Source organism: Ranitomeya imitator, chromosome 7 (assembly GCF_032444005.1).
Source record: "Ranitomeya imitator isolate aRanImi1 chromosome 7, aRanImi1.pri, whole genome shotgun sequence".
In the NCBI taxonomy this organism is placed as follows: Eukaryota; Metazoa; Chordata; class Amphibia; order Anura; family Dendrobatidae; genus Ranitomeya; species Ranitomeya imitator.
In genome coordinates, this window is record NC_091288.1 from 70142820 (window position 1) to 70163104 (window position 20285).

General features: G+C 41.8%; 1 protein-coding gene across 1 annotated transcript in view; it reads right to left on the bottom strand.

The window, feature by feature from the left end:
• Nucleotides 1-20285, bottom strand: part of LOC138645862 (uncharacterized) — a 349954-nt gene that overhangs the window by 85875 nt on the left and 243794 nt on the right. The window contains exon 6 of the mRNA XM_069735368.1: nucleotides 2346-2461. Coding sequence (XP_069591469.1) covers nucleotides 2346-2461 — 116 coding nt within the window. The remainder of the gene's footprint in view (nucleotides 1-2345; nucleotides 2462-20285) is intronic.

Consider the following 20285-nt stretch of genomic DNA (forward strand, 5'->3'; position numbering starts at 1 on the left):
TTTTATAAAGGGTGGGGAATAATAAAAACTTTCAGACTTTCTCCCATGTGATAATACTTCCCTCAACAATACAGATGATTTGACAAAAGTCAGAAGTTTGATATATTGGGTATGGATGTATCGTGTAGGAAAGTTACCAAGTCCTAGAATTCTGCTAATTCCGCTTCCAGACACTTGTTCGAGTAGGGATCAGATGGGTGTAAGTCTACCAAGTCGTATCACCTATCATATTAGAAGATACTTTCCCCTTTTCCCCTCATAGCAATAGTTTTTGAAAAGACTATCCTACTGTTTTATTAGCTCAGATCCATCTGTATATTTGAGGATGAGAATTTTTGTTTGGACAGGGTATAACAGTTTACACGAGAAAACCATAATAAAGAACCTCTCCAGGTTTTTTTTTTTTTATTTCAGCACTGTAGTGGTGCTTCTAATCTAAGTCCTCTGACTCTAGTGTTATGCTTATTAGCCGTTGTCTTCAGCTGTTCTCTCCACTCTCCGTTCCAGCGCTACAATCTTGTAAATGCAACTTCTGACTGATTGGAAGTTAATGGTAATGGTAAAAAGCTCCCAATGTAAGTCTATGAGAGCCTTGTTCTGTCCTCGTACTGCTTCTCGTACACTTACATTAAGTAGGGACTTTCGGATCACCCAGCAAACACTGGAGCAATCTGGCAGGTGGCAAACTGAAGAAGACCATCCAGAGCAGCGCCGAGAACAGATGAAGATAACGGCTGGAAAGTGTAAGGCCATTAAGGGAACTTAGTTTAGTAGCACCACTCCAGAGCTGCAATAAAAAAGCGGAATGGTGCTTTACTGAAATTCTCTTGTTCCAAAAAGAGTGTGAAAGATGTATGATTTACCTGAACCAAACCTCATTTTCTGATTATATATATATATAATTATGGAATTGTTATGTGTCACTGCTTTGAATTATGGATGGTGGTATGTTTTTCATTGTATCTGTTCCAATCTACAGTATATGAAACATTTTGTGCTAATTTTTCCATTACATTCTATCCATCATCAATTAATACATTTCTTCTAGCTCTGCAGAACAAGTTGCAAGGTTAACTATTTACAACTCTATGAAGTTCAGTGGTTTTCAGCTGTTAGCTCATTCATATATTCTCATTATAGCTCTTCTTCAACTTATCATGTTGCTAATCACTTCATTAGCTGGACCCAACTCTGCAACCCAAGCATCACCTCCACTGTATATTGTGAGAGAGGGCAAGGTTCAGATAGTAGAGTACAGATCAAAGTAAGGGTTGAAGCATTGTGATGAATCATTGTGATCAACCGAAGGATACTCCAGACAGGCATTGAAATGTGTAACAAGATGAAATATCTAAAATAACTCATTTCAGACCTGTTTTCACATTTCCTTCTCCTTTGGGCACTGTAAGTGAATCTAGAATTATTTAATTAGGGTATCCATGACATGCTTATCTCCCACCATCCAACACTCCTTCAGGTGACCTATTTTTTTAAATTATTGCACTTATTGACTGTGATAAGTCACAATGCAGATTTACACCAAATAAATAATAAACATCAAAAGACAGAGCTGACTTTAATCAATGTCGTTTCAGCAATGATTGAATTTACTGTTGAACATATAATCTGACAACTATACATTTTATTTGAAGAGCTATGAACAATTACTTGGAGAAGACTTTGGAGCACCATTTAGGACCACACGCAATGAACAGAACTGGACAACTCCTGTTGCACAACAATTCCTTCAAATAGCTGATCATTGTAGTGGCGAAACATAAGACCAATACCAATCATATATCGATAAACATTTACTAAAGTTTGATTATCATTAATAAAATCTCTGAAAATCCTTTAAAACAAAATTAGTGTTTACTTATTTACATCAACAATTGACATAATAAAAAAGCACTCTTCCCATCAAAGTGTTTATCCTCTTATATAATAATATATTGCAATCATCATATTATCCAGCACTGTGCTCTTGCAATTGCTCATTTTGCCTTTCTACCCAGCTAATTCTTCTCTTTTCTTTGCTCTATGTAAACACAGAAACTCTCGTTCCCTGTATAAATCATTCCCCTCTTCATCTCCGGACCCAGCCACTCCCCACTGCCGTGGACTTTTGCAGTGACTTATGACGCACACAGGCTTCCTTTTCCTTCATAGAGCGATCCAGTTTGTCAGTTTTTAACCCCTACATAACCTTGCAATTTATTATTTTTGCACTTTTGTTTTATCCTCCCCTTATTCCAAGAGCCAAAACTTTTTTATTCAGCTCAGCACAGTTGACAAACATTGCTCCACTACATCTCTGCATTAAGCAGATAAAAACGAGGACGTACGTTTCAAGCAAATCCAGGAACTCATAAAGCTGAACTCTTCCAGGTTCCACAAAGCTCGATCTTTTCTGCCTCATATACAAAGATATTTTCTGAGGGGAGATGGCACAGCCACACATCTGTAAGAAATAGATCAATCATTAATGTTTCTGCACTGCACATTTACTATATATTCTGGTGTTTCACTAACTATTATAATATTTGCATTCTCATTATATGAGTTTTCTAAAATGATAACAAATTTCATGTTAAATTGCTTATTTTTCTGTTTAATAAGAAAAGAACAAAAGGCAGGATTTATCAAAATGTGTGCCAGTTTTCTGACGACAAAAAGTTGCATATTTTGTTATATGACAGCTTTGTGCAAAATTTGTAACAATTATAATTTTAGGTTATTCTTGTTACTTTTAAAATGTGGCTGGAAAAGTGGGCATGATTAGCTGTATAAATAGGGCTAAAGATTAAGAATGATGACATTTTTTAAAAAGTAAATTTTCACTTTATTATGGAAACTGCTGTAGAGAGAAGAACTAGAGTATTATTTTTAAAGATGCATTCAATGTATCAAACATCATATAACACTTTTATTCCAATAGTAAGAAAGCAACAAAGCCACAAGCAAAATTGACTTAAAATACTCCTGTTTCTTTCTAAACATATTAGTATTTATTTTTAGAGCACCATTGATTCCATGGTGCTGTTCATGTGAAAACGGCTTACATACAAATATAAATTACAATTAACAAGCTAACAATGACAGACTGGAACAAAGAGAAGAGATCCCTGCCTTGGCGGGTTTACAATCTACAGGGTTATTGGAAAGGAGACAGTAGGTTGGGGGATTGAGGCATCTCCGGTGGTGTTGAGATGACAGCTCTGGTGGTGTTGAGATGGCAGCAGGGTCATTTCATTGCAAGCTTTAAGGTACCGTTACACTAAATGACTTACCTACGATCATGACCAGCGATACGACCTGGCCGTGATCGTTGGTAAGTCGTTGTGTGGTCGCTGGAGAGCTGTCACACAGACAGCTCTCTCCAGTGACCAACGATCAGGGGAAAGACTTCGGCATCGTTGAAACTGTCTTCAACGATGCCAAAGTCCCCGGGTAACCAGGGTAAACATCGGGTTACTAAGTGCAGGGCCGCGCTTAGTAACCCGATATTTACCCTGGTTACCATTGTAAAAGTAAAAAAAAACACTACATACTCACATTCCGATGTCTGTCACGTCCCCTGCCTTCAGCTTCCCGCACTGACTGTGTCAGCGCCGGCCGTAAAGCAGAGCACAGCGGTGGGACACGATCTGGGACACTAACTGTTCCTCATAGGACATGGTTTGCAGACCGCTCCAGTTTGTTGATGTCTTTTTTTAACCCCTTTACCCCCAAGGGTGGTTTGCACGTTAATGACCGGGCCAATTTTTACAATTCTGACCACTGTCCCTTTATGAGGTTATAACTCTGGAACGCTTCAATGGATCCTGGTGATTCTGACATTGTTTTCTCGTGACATATCGTACTTCATGACAATGGTAAAAATTCTTTGATAGTACCTGCGTTTATTTGTGAAAAAAATGGAAATTTGGTGAAAATTATGAAAATTTCGCAATTTTCCAACTTTGAATTTTTATGCAATTAAATCACAGAGATATGTCACAAAAAATACTTAATAAGTAACATTTCCCACATGTCTACTTTACATCAGCACAATTTTGGAACCAAAATTTTTTTTTGTTAGGGAGTTATAAGGGTTAAAAGTTGACCAGCAATTTCTCATTTCTACAACACCATTTTATTTTAGGGACCACATCTCATTTGAAGTCATTTTGAGGGGTCTATATGATAGAAAATACCCAAGTGTGACACCATTCTAAAAACTACACCCCTCAAGGTGCTCAAAACCATATTCAAGAAGTTTATTAACCCTTCTGGTGCTTCACAGGAATTTTTTGAATGTTTAAATAAAAATGAACATTTAACTTTTTTTCACAAAAAATTTAATTCAGCTCCAATTTATTTTATTTTACCAAGGGTAACAGGAGAAAATGGAACCCAAACATTGTTGTACAATTTGTCCTGAGTATGCCAATACCCCACATGTGGGGGTAAACCACTGTTTGGGCGCATGGAAGAGCTCGGAAGCGAAGGAGTGCCATTTGACTTTTCAATGCAAAATTGACTGGAATTGAGATGGGACGCCATGTTTCGTTTGGAGAGCCCCTGATGTGGCTAAACATTGAAACCCCCCACAAGTGACACCATTTTGGAAAGTAGACCCCCTAAGGAACTTATCTAGAGGTGTGGTGAGCACTTTGACCCACCAAGTGCTTCACAGAAGTTTATAACGTAGAACCGTAAAAATAAAAAATCATATTTTTTCACAAAAATTATCTTTTCGCCCCCAATTTTTTATTTTCCCAAGGGTAAGAGAAGAAATTGGACCCCAAAAGTTGTTGTACAATTTGTCCTGAGTACGCTGATAGCCCATATGTGGGGGTAAACCACTGTTTGGGCGGATGGGAGAGCTCGGAAGGGAAGGAGCGCCGTTTGACTTTTCAAAGCAAAATTGACAGGAATTGAGATGGGACGCCATGTTGCGTTTGAAGAGCCACTGATGTGCCTAAACATTGAAACCCCCCACAAGTGACACCATTTTGGAAAGTAGACCCCCTAAGGAACTTATCTAGAGGTGTGGTGAGCACTTTGACCCACCAAGTGCTTCACAGAAGTTTATAACGTAGAACCGTAAAAATAAAAAATCATATTTTTTCACAAAAATTATCTTTTCGCCCCCAATTTTTTATTTTCCCAAGGGTAAGAGAAGAAATTGGACACCAAAAGTTGTTGTACAATTTGTCCTGAGTACGCTGATACCCCATATGTGGGGGTAAACCACTGTTTGGGCGGATGGGAGAGCTCGGAAGGGAAGGAGCGCCGTTTGACTTTTCAAAGCAAAATTGACAGGAATTGAGATAGAACGCCATGTTGCGTTTGAAGAGCCACTGATGTGCCTAAACATTGAAACCCCCCACAAGTGACACCATTTTGGAAAGTAGACCCCCTAAGGAACTTATCTAGAGGTGTGGTGAGCACTTTGACCCACCAAGTGCTTCACAGAAGTTTATAATGCAGAGCTGTAAAAATAAAACAAAATTTTTTTCCCACAAAAATTATTTTTTTAGCCCCCAGTTTTGTATTTTCCTGAGGGTAACAGGAGAAATTAGACCCCAAAATGTGTTGCCCAATTTGTCCTGAGTGCGATGATACACCATATGTGGGGGGAAACACTGTTTGGGCACATGGGAGCGCTCAGAAGGGAAGGAGTGCCATTTGAATGCAGACTTAGATGGAATGGTCTGCAGGTGTCACATTGCGTTTGCAGAGCCCCTAATGTACCTAAACAGTAGAAACCCCCCACAAGTGACACCATTTTGGAAAGTAGACCCCCTTAGGAACTTATCTAGATGTGTGCTGAGCGCTTTGACCCACCAAGGGCTTCACAGAAGTTTATAATGGAGAGCCGTAAAAATAAAACAAAAATTTTTTCCCACAAAAATTATTTTTTAGCCCCCAGTTTTGTATTTTCCCGAGGGTAACAGGAGAAATTCGACCCCACAATTTGTTGTCCAATTTGTCCTGAGTGCGCTGATACCCCATATGTGGGGGGTAACCACTGTTTGGGCGCATGGGAGGGCTCGGAAAGGATGGAGCTCCATTTGGAATGAGGACTTAGATGGAATGGTCTGCAGGTGTCACATTGCATTTGCAGAGCCCCTAATGTACCTAAACAGTAGAAACCTCCCACAAGTGACACCATTTTGGAAACTAGACCCCCTAAGGAACTCATCTAGATGTGTTGTGATAGCTTTGAACCCCCAAGTGTTTCACTACAGTTTGTAACGCAGAGCCGTGAAAATTAAAAAAAAAAATCTTTCCCCCAAAATTATTTTTTAGCCCCCAGTTTTGTATTTTCCCGAGGGTAAGAGGAGAAATTCGACCCCAAAAGTTGTTGTCCAATTTGTCCTGAGTACGCTGATACCCCGTATGTTGGGGGAAACCACCGTTTGAGCGCATGGCAGAGCTCGGAAGAGAAGGAGCGCCATTTGGAATGCAGACTTAGATGGAATGATCTGCAGACGTCACATTGCGTTTGCAGAACGCCTAATGTACCTAAACAGTAGAAACCCCCCACAAGTGACCCCATATTGGAAACTAGACCCCCCAGGAACTAATCTAGATGTGTTGTGAGAACTTTGAACCCCCAAGTGTTTCACTACAGTTTATAACGCAGAGCCGTGAAAATAAAAAATCTTTTTTTTTCCCACAAAAATATGTTTTAGCCCCGAGTTTTGTATTTTCCCAAGGGTAACAGGAGAAATTGGACCCCAAAAGTTGTTGTCCTATTTGTCCTGAGTACGCTGATACCCCATATGTTGGGGTAAACCCCTGTTTGGGCACACGGGAGAGCTCGGAAGGGAAGAAGCACTGTTTTACTTTTTCAACGCAGAATTGGCTGGAATTGAGATCGGACGCCATGTCGCGTTTGGAGAGCCCCTGATGTGCCTAAACAGTGGAAACCCAACAATTATAACTGAAACCCTAATCCAAACACATCCCTAACCCTAATCCCAACAGTAACCCTAACCACACCTCTAACCCAGACACACCCCTAACCCTAATTCCAACCCTATTCCCAACCGTAAATGTAATCTAAACCCTAACTGTAACTTTAGCCCCAACCCAAACTGTAGCCCTAGCCCTAACCCTAGCCCTAACCCTAATCCTAACCCTAGCCCTAACCCTAGCCCTAACCCTAACCCTAGCCCTAACCCTAACCCTAGCCCTAGCCCTAACCCTAGCCCTAACCCTAGCCCTAACCCTAACCCTAGCCCTAACCCTAGCCTTAACCCTAGCCCTAACCCTAGCCCTAACCCTAGCCCTAACCCTAGCCCTAACCCTAACCCTAGCCCTAACCCTAGCCCTAACCCTAGCCCTAACCCTAGCCCTAACCCTAGCCCTAGCCCTAACCCTAGCTCTAACCCTAGCCCTAATGGGAAAATGGAAATAAATACATTTTTTTAATTTTTCCCTAACTAAGGGGGTGATGAAGGGGGGTTTGATTTACTTTTATAGCGGGTTTTTTAGCGGATTTTTATGATTGGCAGCCGTCACACACTGAAAGACGCTTTTTATTGCAAAAAATATTTTTTGCGTTACCACATTTTGAGAGCTATAATTTTTCTATATTTTGGTCCACAGAGTCATGTGAGGTCTTGTTTTTTGCGGGACGAGTTGACGTTTTTATTGGTAACATTTTCGGGCACGTGACATTTTTTGATCGCTTTTTATTCTGATTTTTGTGAGGCAGAATGACCAAAAACCAGCTATTCATGAATTTCTTTTGGGGGAGGCGTTTATACCGTTTAACGTTTGGTAAAATTTATAAAGCAGTTTTATTCTTCAGGTCAGTACGATTACAGCGACACCTCATTTATATCATTTTTTTATGTTTTGGCGCTTTTATACGATAAAAACTATTTTATAGAAAAAATAATTATTTTGGCATCGCTTTATTCTCAGGACTATAACTTTTTAATTTTTTTGCTGATGTTGCTGTATGGCGGCTTGTTTTTTGCGGGACAAGATGACGTTTTCAGCGGTACCATGGTTCTTTATATCTGTCTTTTTGATCGCGTGTTATTCCACTTTTTGTTTGGCGGTATGATAATAAAGCGTTGTTTTTTGCCTCGTTTTTTTTTTTTTTTCTTACGGTGTTTACTGAAGGGGTTAACGTGACGCGGCGATACTAAATATGTGTACTTTTATTGTTTTGTTTTTTTTATTTAGATAAAGAAATGTATTTATGGGAATAATTTTTTTTTTTTTTCATTATTTTGGAATATTTTTTTTTATTTTTTTTTTACACATTTGAAAATTTTTTTTTTTACTTTTTTACTTTGTCCCAGGGGGGGACATCACAGATCGGTGATCTGACAGTTTGCACAGCACTCTGTCAGATCACCGATCTGATAGCAGTGCAGGCTGCTTCACAGTGCCTGCTCTGAGCAGGCTCTGTGAAGCCACCTCCCTCCCTGCAGGACCCGGATCCGCGGCCATCTTGGATCCGGGGCTCGAGCAGGGAGGGAGGGAGGTAAGACCCTCGCAGCAACGCGATCACATCGCGTTGCTACGGGGGGCTCAGGGAAGCCCGCAGGGAGCCCCCTCCCTGCGGGAAGCTTCCCTATACCGCCGGCACATCGCGATCATCTTTGATCGCGGTGTGCCAGGGGTTAATGTGCCGGGGGCGGTCCGTGACCGCTCCTGGCACATAGTGCCGGATGTCAGCTGCGATAGGCAGCTGACACCCGGCCGCGATCGGCGGCGCTCCCCCCGTGAGCGCCGCCGATCGCGCTGGACGTACTATCCCGTCCATGGTCATAGGGGCCCACCCCACATGGACGGGATAGTACATCCGATGTCAGAAAGGGGTTAAATGTGGTGCCCAAAATGTGATGTGGTACCTATAAAAATTGTTTTGTAAATTTTGTTGTAAAAATTAGAGATTGTTGATCAACATTTACCACTTCTAACTTCCTAACACAAAAAAAATGTTTCAAAAATTATGCAAATGTAAAGTAGACATGTGGTAAATGATATCTATTAACTATTTTGTGTGACACATCTCTCTTGTTTAAGGGCATAAGAGTTAAAAGTTTGAAAATTGTGAAATTTTTGCCAAATTTCCAATATTTTCTCAAATAATTCCAAGTCATATTGAACAAATTTTACCACTATTATGAAGTACACTATGTCACAAGAAAACAATCTCGGAACCATTGGGGTCTAATGAGAGGGATTACCACATAAATTGACACTGGTAGAAATTGTAAAATTTGGCCTGGTCTGTTGTGAATTCTGTTATCGAACTCCCTCCTGTGGTCATGAATGGTACTTCGGCGAGTTCTGTCCATGGACTCCCTCTGGTGGCTGTGAGTGGAGTTGCTGGTTCTGAGGTTTCTTCCACAGGTGACCTAGGTTATTCTTAGGCTGGCTTCTCTATTTAACTCCACTCAGATCGTTACTCCATGCCAGCTGTCAATGTTCCTGTACTGGTTCAGTTTGTTCTTGGATCTTTCTGGTGACCTGTCTCTTCCTGCAAGAAGCTAAGTCCCGATTGTTATTTTCTGTTCATTGTTCTCTTGTCCAGCTTGCTTTCATGATTTTGCTTTGCTAGCTGGAAGCTCTGGGATGCAGAGTGGCACCTCCGCACCATGAGTCGGTGCGGGGGTCTTTTTGCACACTCTGCGTGGTCTTTTGTAGTTTTTTGTGCTGACCGCAAAGATACCTTTCCTATCCTCTGTCTGTTTAGTTAGTCTGGCCTCCCTTTGCTAAAACCTGTTTCATTTCTGTGTTTGTGACTTTCATCTTTACTCACAGTTAATATTTGTGGGGGGCTGCCTTTTCCTTTGGGGAAATTTCTCTGAGGCAAGGTAGGCTTTATTTTCTCTCTCTAGGGCTAGCTAGTTCTTAGGCTGTGTCGAGGCGTCTAGGCCATGTCAGGTACGCTCCACGGCTATTTCTAGTTGTGTGATAGGATTAGGGATTGCGGTCAGCAGAGTTCCCACTTCCCAGAGCTTGTCCTGTATCGGTTTAACCATCAGTTCCGGTGCTCCTAACCTCCAGGTCCATAACAGTACAGCTGGCCAAAAGTGTTAATGCATCTCAATAGAGGGATAAGAGAAGTTCTGAGACCATTTTTTTTTCTTTGCAGTGTGTTTTGTATCTCTTTTCCCCTTTACATTTGGGTGGTTCAGGACACAGGTGTAGATATGGACATTCAAGGTCTGTCCTCTTGCGTGGATCATCTCACTGCAAGGGTACAAAGCATTCAAGATTTTGTAGTTCAGAATCCGATGTTAGAACCTAGAATTCCAATTCCTGATTTGTTTTCTGGGGATAGATCTAAGATTTTGAATTTCAAAAATAATTGTAAACTGTTTCTTGCTTTGAAACCACGCTCCTCTGGTGATCCCGTTCAACAAGTGAAAATTATTATTTCTTTCTTGCGTGGCGACCCTCAAGACTGGGCATTTTCCCTTGCGCCAGGAGATCCTGCATTGCGTGATGTTGATGCGTTTTTCCTGGCGCTTGGATTGCTTTATGATGAACCAAATTCAGTGGATCAGGCAGAGAAAATCTTGCTGGCTTTGTGTCAGGGTCAGGATGAAGCGGAGGTATATTGTCAGAAGTTTAGAAAGTGGTCTGTGCTTACTCAGTGGAATGAGTGTGCCCTGGCGGCAATTTTCAGAAAGGGTCTTTCGGAAACCCTTAAGGATACTATGGTGGGATTTCCCACGCCTGCTGGTCTGAATGAGTCTATGTCCTTGGCCATTCAGATCGATCGGCGTTTGCGTGAGCGCAAAGCTGTGCACCATTTGGCGGTACTCTCTGAGCACAGGCCTGAGCCCATGCAATGCGATAGGACTTTGACCAGAGCTGAACGGCAGGAACACAGACGTCAGAATGGGCTGTGTTTTTACTGTGGTGACTCTACTCATGCTATTTCCAATTGTCCTAAGCGCACTAAGCGGTTCGCTAGGTCTGCCACCATTGGTACTGTACAGTCTAAATTTCTTTTGTCCGTTACTCTGATTTGCTCTTTGTCGTCCTATTCTGTTATGGCATTTGTGGATTCAGGTGCTGCCCTGAATTTGATGGACTTGGAGTTTGCCAGGCACTGTGGTTTTTTCTTGGAGCCCTTGCAGTATCCTATTCCATTGAGAGGAATTGATGCTACGCCTTTGGCCAAGAAGAAGCCTCAGTACTGGACTCATTTGACCATGTGCATGGCTCCTGCACATCAGGAGGATATTCGCTTTTTGGTGTTGCATAATCTGCATGATGTGGTCGTTTTGGGGTTGCCATGGCTACAGGTCCACAACCCAGTATTGGATTGGAAATCAATGTCTGTGTCCAGCTGGGGTTGTCAAGGGGTACATGGTGATGTTCCATTGCTGTCAATTTCGTCTTCCACTCCTTCTGAAGTCCCGGAGTTTTTGTCGGATTACCGGGATGTATTTGAGGAGCCCAAATCCGGTGCCCTACCTCCTCATAGGGATTGTGATTGTGCTATTAATTTGATTCCTGGTAGTAAGTTTCCTAAGGGTCGACTGTTCAATTTATCTGTGCCAGAACACGCCGCTATGCGGAGTTATATAAAGGAGTCCTTGGAGAAAGGGCATATTCGCCCGTCGTCATCACCGTTGGGAGCAGGGTTCTTTTTTGTGGCCAAGAAGGATGGTTCTTTGAGACCTTGTATTGATTACCGCCTTCTTAAAAAGATCACGGTCAAATTTCAGTACCCTTTGCCGCTACTGTCTGATTTGTTTGCTCGGTTTAAGGGGGCTAGTTGGTACACCAAGATAGATCTCCGAGGGGCGTATAATCTTGTGCGTATTAAATAGGGCGATGAATGGAAAACAGCATTTAATACGCCCGAGGGCCATTTTGAGTACCTGGTGATGCCATTCGGGCTTTCTAATGCTCCATCTGTGTTTCAGTCCTTTATGCATGACATCTTCCGAAAGTACCTGGATAGATTCATGATTGTATATTTGGATGATATTTTGGTCTTTTCGGATGATTGGGAGTCTCATGTGAAGCATGTCAGAATGGTGTTCCAGGTCCTTTGTGCAAATTCCTTGTTTGTGAAGGGGTCTAAATGTCTCTTTGGGGTTCAGAAGGTTTCATTTTTGGGTTTCATTTTTTCCCCTTCTACTATCGAGATGGACCCTGTTAAAGTTCAGGCCATTTATGATTGGACTCAGCCTACATCTGTGAAGAGCCTGCAGAAGTTCCTGGGCTTTGCAAATTTTTACCGTCGCTTCATCGCTAATTTTTCTAGTGTTGTTAAACCATTGACTGATTTGACCAAGAAAGGTGCTGATGTGGTCAATTGGTCCTCTGCGGCCGTTGAGGCTTTTCAGGAGTTGAAGCGTCGTTTTTCTACTGCCCCTGTGTTGTGTCAGCCAGATATTTCGCTCCCATTTCAGGTCGAGGTTGATGCTTCTGAGATTGGAGCAGGGGCTGTTTTGTCTCAAAGAAGTTCGGATGACTCGGTGATGAAACCATGTGCTTTCTTTTCTAGAAAGTTCTCGCCTGCTGAGCGCAATTATGATGTTGGCAATCGAGAGTTGTTGGCTATAAAGTGGGCATTCGAGGAGTGGTGACATTGGCTTAAAGGAGCCAAGCATCGCGTGGTGGTCTTGACGGATCACAAGAATTTGACTTATCTCGAGTCTGCCAAACGGTTGAATCCTAGACAGGCTCGATGGTCGCTGTTTTTCTCCCGTTTCAATTTTGTTGTTTCATTCCTTCCGGGCTCTAAGAATGTGAAGGCTGATGCCCTTTCAAGGAGTTTTGTGCCTGACTCTCCGGATGTTCCTGAGCCGGCTGGTATTCTCAAAGAGGGGGTAATTTTGTCTGCCATCTCCCCTGATTTGCGGCGGGTGCTGCAGAAGTTTCAGGCTGATAGACCTGACCATTGTCCAGCGGAGAAACTGTTTGTCCCTGATAGATGGACTAGTAGAGTTATCTCTGAGGTTCATTGTTCGGTGTTGGCTGGTCATCCTGGAATCTTTGGTACCAGAGATTTGGTGGCTAGATCCTTTTGGTGACCTTCCTTGTCACGGGATGTGCGTTCTTTTGTGCAGTCCTGTGGGATTTGCGCTCGAGCTAAGCCCTGCTGTTCTCGTGCCAGTGGGTTGCTTTTACCCTTGCCGGTCCCGAAGAGGCCCTGGACGCATATTTCCATGGATTTTATTTCAGATCTCCCTGTCTCTCAAAGGATGTCGGTCATCTGGGTGGTTTGTGATCGATTCTCTAAGATGGTCCATTTGGTACCTTTGTCTAAATTGCCTTCCTCCTCCGATTTGGTGCCATTGTTTTTCCAGCATGTGGTTCGTTTGCATGGCATTCCAGAGAACATCATCTCGGACAGAGATTCCCAGTTTGTATCAAGGTTTTGGCGGCCCTTTTGTGCTAAGATGGGCATTGATTTGTCTTTTTCTTCGGCTTTCCATCCTCAGACAAATGGCCAAACCGAACGAACCAATCAGACTTTGGAGACATATCTGAGATGCTTTGTTTCTGCTGATCAGGATGATTGGGTGTCCTTTTTGCCTTTGGCTGAGTTCGCCCTTAATAATCGGGCCAGCTCGGCTACTTTGGTTTCGCCTTTTTTCTGCAATTCTGGTTTCCATCCTCGTTTTTCTTCAGGGCAAGTTGAGCCTTCGGACTGTCCTGGTGTAGATTCTGTGGTGGACAGGTTGCAGTAAATTTGGACTCACATAGTGGACAATTTGACATTGTCCCAGGAGAATGCTCAACGTTTTGCTAACCGCCATCGCTGTGTTGGTCCCTGACTTCGTGTTGGGGATTTGGTTTGGTTGTCGTCTCGTTATGTTCCTATGAAGGTTTCCTCTCCTAAATTTAAGCCTTCGTTCATTGGCCCTTATAAGATTTCTGAGGTTCTCAATCCTGTGTCATTTCATTTGGCCCTTCCAGCTTCTTTTGCCATCCATAATGTGTTCCATAGGTCGTTGTTGCGGAGATATGTGGCGCCATGGTTCCCTCCGTCGACCCCCCTGCCCCGGTGTTGGTCGAGGGGGAGTTGGAGTATGTGGTGGAGAAGATTTTGGATTCTCGAATTTCGAGACGGAAACTCCAGTACCTGGTCAAGTGGAAGGGTTATGCTCAGGAAGATAATTCCTGGGTTGTTGCCTCTGATGTTCATGCTGCCGATCTGGTTCGTGCCTTTCATTTGGCTCGTCCTGATCGGCCTGGGGGTTCTGGTGAGGGTTCGGTGACCCCTCCTCAAGGGGGGGGTACTGTTGTGAATTTTGTTATCGAACTCCCTCCTGTGGTCATGAATGGTACTTCGGCGAGTTCTGTCCATGGACTCCCTCTGGTGGCTGTGAGTGGAGTTGCTGGTTCTGAGGTTCCTTCCACAGGTGACCTAGGTTATTCTTAGGCTGGCTTCTCTATTTAACTCCACTCAGATCGTTACTCCATGCCAGCTGTCAATGTTCCTGTACTGGTTCAGTATGCTCTTGGATCTTTCTGGTGACCTGTCTCTTCCTGCAAGAAGCTAAGTCCCCGATTGTTATTTTCTGTTCATTGTTCTCTTGTCCAGCTTGCTTTTATGATTTTGCTTTGCTAGCTGGAAGCTCTGGGATGCAGAGTGGCACCTCCGCACCGTGAGTCGGTGCGGGGGTCTTTTTGCACACTCTGCGTGGTCTTTTGTAGTTTTTTGTGCTGACCGCAAAGATACCTTTCCTATCCTCTGTCTGTTTAGTTAGTCTGGCCTCCCTTTGCTAAAACCTGTTTCATTTCTGTGTTTGTGACTTTCATCTTTACTCACAGTTAATATTTGTGGGGGGCTGCCTTTTCCTTTGGGGAAATTTCTCTGAGGCAAGGTAGGCTTTATTTTCTCTCTCTAGGGCTAGCTAGTTCTTAGGCTGTGTCGAGGCATCTAGGCCATGTCAGGTACGCTCCACGGCTATTTCTAGTTGTGTGATAGGATTAGGGATTGCGGTCAGCAGAGTTCCCACTTCCCAGAGCTTGTCCTGTATCGGTTTAACCATCAGGTCATTTCGGGGGCTCCTAACCACCAGGTCCATAACACTGGTCATGAAGGTGAAAACAGGCTTAGGGGGTAAAGGGGTTAAACTCTGCAGTTATTTAATCAGCAGATCGCTGTCATTGTTAATGTACTGTACTATCTGACTCCCACTCTGTAACTTTTGGGTGTCTACCACTTCATGACCAAGTTACTGCGGTTCCTAAACTTTTTTATTTTTCAATAATATCACAGAATATTTAGGAGGTAAGAAATGTATCCCCTCCGGTGGTGATCCCGCATCAAAGCTGGGACATGTTATCTGTTTTGTACAATTTAGCTATTAACTAGTTAAATGCCGCTGTCAAACGCTGACAGCGGCATTTAACTAGCGCTTCCGGCCATTGGTCCAGAAATGCATGCATTGCTGACACCATCACATGATTGGGGTTCAGGGATTCGTTGGCTTGACAACCAGAGGTCTATTGAAGACCTCTATGGTTGTTGATGCTGGATTGCCGTGAGCACCACCCTGTGGTTGGCGCTCATAGCAATGCAACAATTTTACTACATAGGAGCAATCTGAGCATCACTCCTATGTAGCAGAGCCGATCAGGCTATGCCAGATTCTAGCCTCCCATGGAAGCTATTGAAGCATGGCAAAAGTAAAAAAAAATGTTTTAAGAAATATGAAAAAAAAAAAAATAAAAGTTTAAATCAACCCCCTTTTACCCCATTCAAAATAAAACAATAAAAAAATCAAATATACACATATTTGCCGTGACATTGCATTAATAATGCAATAACGGGCGATCAAAAGAATGTATCAGCACCAAAATGGTATCATTAAAAATGTCAGCTCGGCACGCAAAAAAAATAAGCCCTCACCCAACCCCAGATCATGAAAAATGGAGACGCTATGGGTATCGGAAAATTGCGCAATTATTATTTTTTTTTTAGCAAAGTTTTTTTTACCACTTAGATAAAAAAATAACCTAGTCATGTTTGGTGTCTATGAGCTCGTAATGAACTGGAAAATCAAAATGGCTGGGCAGTTTTAGCACTTAGTAAACCTATCAAAAAAGACAAACAACATAACAAGTGTGGGATTGCACTTTTTTTGCAATTTCACTGCACTTGGAATATTTTTCCCGTTTTCTAGTACACTACATGCTAAAACCAATGATGTCGTTCAAAAGCACAACTTGTCCCGCAAAAAATAAGCCCTCAAATGGCCAAATTGATGGAAAAGTAAAAAGTTATGGCTCTGGGAAGGAGGGGAGCGAAAAACAAAAGCGCAAAACCTAAAAAAGCTGGGGTCATGAAGGGGTTAATGAAGCGGTTTGTTGCAGTGGTAATATCCTATTACAGGACCAGACTTGAATTCAGCGATCCATTTTTCTAAAAGTGTTTGTAAAAGGAGACTTCATGACTAGGTGCTAGATTTTGTATGTTTTTGGCAATGGAATTGAATGAAAAAATGAAATCAATGATTAAGAATTGTGTCCCAATATTTTTGTCCTTTAGTATAAATTCTAATAAGACACGTAAGTGGAGTTGTCGCGGTTACATTATAATTCTCGTTTATTGATATAAATGTTACTTAGTCTGACTTCCAAGTAAATGATTTCTTTTTGCAACAAAGTAATGCTTTTAAGTAAAGCTCCATAATGATTGCAAACACTAGATAATTCTCATTATATGTTTTATTCCATTTTAAAAATGTGTTTTTACCTTTCCGATGTGAAATGACAAAAGCTATACTATGTAGGCATGAATTAAGCATTAAGTACAGTTGCCTGCATTGTGTTATAACCCTCTGCATAATTGTACAGGGAAGACAATGTTTGTACAATGTAATTGGTAGAAGCCTGCGGTGAGCAGACGCCAATGCGGAGATCCATGGCTGTGACATGAGATTGAAGTTAAACCTGTTCTGAGAGCTAAATCTCAAATAAATTGTAAAAAAAATATTTCTGAAAATGTGGATATTAATCAAAGGGACTAAGACGTATCAACCAAAATATTACATTATCCTTTGAATCTAGTCCTAACGCAAAATAAGCATAGATATAACGTCCAATCCATAAGCAAGAAAATGAATTTCCATTTAGTCAGCGATTACGAAGACTAAGTGACATTGACTAAGTGAGATTGTTTAAAGAACCACTTAAATCCAACGGAAATATAAACGGATGGATCAAACTTACATATAGACTGAGCTAATATTGAGACTTTCTACACCAGTGTTCCTTTATTCTTCTACTATACATCTCATCATTGTAATAGTTTTATTGTAGCCCTAATCTCAGGATGGATAAATTTGCCTTTCTTGTAAAGAACTTTTGGCTTAGTTTATGTGTACCTCCTAACATAAAAAGAAGACAGGATAAAGTGACACACAGTGTAGCGCGCGATGGCAAATTCTATTTTATGCTAAGCCACTTCCCTAATATTGCCCAGTCTCTGATATTTGCCCACACTAGTGAAGTTCATTAATGCTTTCACATAGTAAAGCTTTCATTTAACGGCACCCTCACAGTACAGAGTATGAAGCCCCTCACAGTTTCTCCTACACATGCAGTATTATACCTACACAGTAAATTCCCACACACTTTATAATTCAGCCCACAGCACACAAAATAATGCCCCCCAGCACCCACACACAGTATGATATCCACACAGCCACCACACACAGTATGAAGCCCACATTCTCTATTAAATTCCTACACACACACAGTATGATGCCCACATATTCCTCAACAAAGTATTACATCACCACATCAATCCACGTAATATGATGTACCCCCAACACCCATACATATTATGCTGTCCCACAGCTTCCACCAACAGTATGTTGCCCCCACTCAAGAGAATGCCAAGAGTGTGCAAAGCAGTCATCATAGCAAAAGGTGGCTACTTTGAAGAACCTAGACTATAAGACATCATTTCAGTTGTTTCACACTTTTTTGTTAAGTATATAATTCCACATGTGTTAAATCATAGTTTTGATGCCTTCAGTGTGAATGTATAATTTTCATAGTCATGAAAATACAGAAGGTGTGTCCAAACTTTTGGTCTGTACTGTATGTCACTACGCTTTTTCCAGCAGTTACATTGATAATGAATGTAGCGGAGGCCGAGCATGGTCAATCCTGCTCCACTCAAATCAGGGTTCTGAGGCATCAGGTTCCTGGGTTCCAGAACCTAATTTTTCCAAAGGTCAGATCCATAGCAATCAGTAAGTTAGTCCCTATCCATAGGCATAGCAAATTATTTTGGAATAACAATTTAACAATGCCATGAAAGGGTTCACATTCAAATTTGCTAGAGCTGTAATAAATTGTAAAATTTCCATTAATTTGTCAGTATTCTCAGCTACCAGTTATTGATAAACCACTACGCTGAGGCCAGGATATAAGCGGCAAGACTGGAAGTGTCGCCTTTCATTTGCTTTGTTGTCATGCATGCAAAAAATGTATCTCAGCTTGCCTGAGAAAGTGAATTTTGCAAACGCTGTACATGCTAGCGGGGTAATTTCCAACAGATTTTAGTGACCAGCTTTAATTAGGGAAGTGGAAAAATGCTTTGTAAGCATATCTGGGAGTTACTTAGCTTGATTAATTATCCTCTCCATAGACAGTTTTTTCCTCTGAGCTCATATTGTTTGCAGTTGTGTAGATCATTTTAATCTTTTGTATTATTTTAGTTTTATTACTTATTTAGGGTAAATTGTGAGTCTAATATAATACCTACCAAACACAATTTCATTATATATAATAATACTAATTAATACCCAATAAGGTTTGGCTGTTGTCATAGGGTAAATTTGTTGCTGACGACACATGTGCTTTCCAGAAGCCACTACAAAAATTGGGGTTTATCAAAAGAATAAACAACCATTACTGGCTAATGCTGCCTGAATGTGCAGGTCTTGACTGCTCAGTTATTTTCTGTGCAGTAGCCATAGCAAGAAACATATAACACTTTATGGCAGTCATAGACATTGTCCCCAGAACATACTAAATATGAGATGTAGAAAAAAAAACTAATACCTTCTCAGCCCACGCCACTGCTTGCTGTCATCCATCAGGTCCTTAAAGCCTCTTCTTACTGCCGATGCATGCTGATACCCCAGGTCTCTTTATGTTAGACCGGGACTTCCATACTTGACCAGGCCTGTGACCTCTGTGCACATGAACATTGTAATATTATGGTGCAAGTAGTGAGACATAGTGATGAGCGAGTGTGCTCGTTACTAGCGTTTTCTGAGCATGCTCGGGTGTTCTCCGAGTATCCTGGGTGTGCTCGTAATTTATGTTTGTGTCCCAGCAGCTGCATGATTTGTGGCTGATAAACAGCCTGAATACATGTGAGGATTCATTAACAAACAGGCAATCCCTGAATGGGCTCAGTTTGCAAATCATACAGCTGCGGGAACTCAAACATAATCTACGAGCACGCCCAAGATACTTGGAGAACACCCAAGCATGCTCGGAAAACTCGAGTAACGAGCACACTTGCTCATCACTAGTAAAAACACAACATCAAGCCCTTGTGATGTGCATACACAAGCACGTTCCAGGCTTAGAGTACATTTTGTAAGTCCTGGTATTGCATGAAGAGGTCCAAGGTTTCAGTATGAAGCACATATAAAATTACAACATGGTCTTATGTTTAAAGTCATACAAACAGCTTATTTATTATTCATGAACATTACAAAGAGTTTCTCTCTTTTTTAAAGTGTGTTTTAGTATTAAAGGGAACCTGTCATGTCAAAAAATGCTATTAACCTATAGATATAGAGTAAATCTGCAGGTTGATTGTTTTCTAAAGCCGTGCAGCCGCAGCACTGGAAGCCCGGTTCCCAATAGAAATTTAATTTTATTCCTCCGGCCACCTCTGACTTTCAGTCATAGAGCCAATGTGACTTCAGATACTGCTCAGTACACAGTGATCAGTGTCTGTAACCACACTCTGGTACTGACTGACAGCCAACTCTGTAATGATGCACTACTGAGCTGGCTTTCAGTCAGTGCCGGGGCATGGTTACAGACACTGCTCACCATGTACTGTGCTATGACTGAAGCTATAATGGCTGCACCCCTATGACTGAAAGCCCGAGGCTGGCGAGAGGAATAAAGTTAATTTCCATCTAGCACCTGGGCTTTCAGTGCAGAGGCCGCATTTCTTCAGAATGCCACATCTGCAGGGTAATATCATTTTTTGACATGACATGCCCCCTTTCATTTGCAGACATATTTTTTATTCACCTATATCTGAATTGGACATAATGCAACCTTAAAATATATCACACAAAATA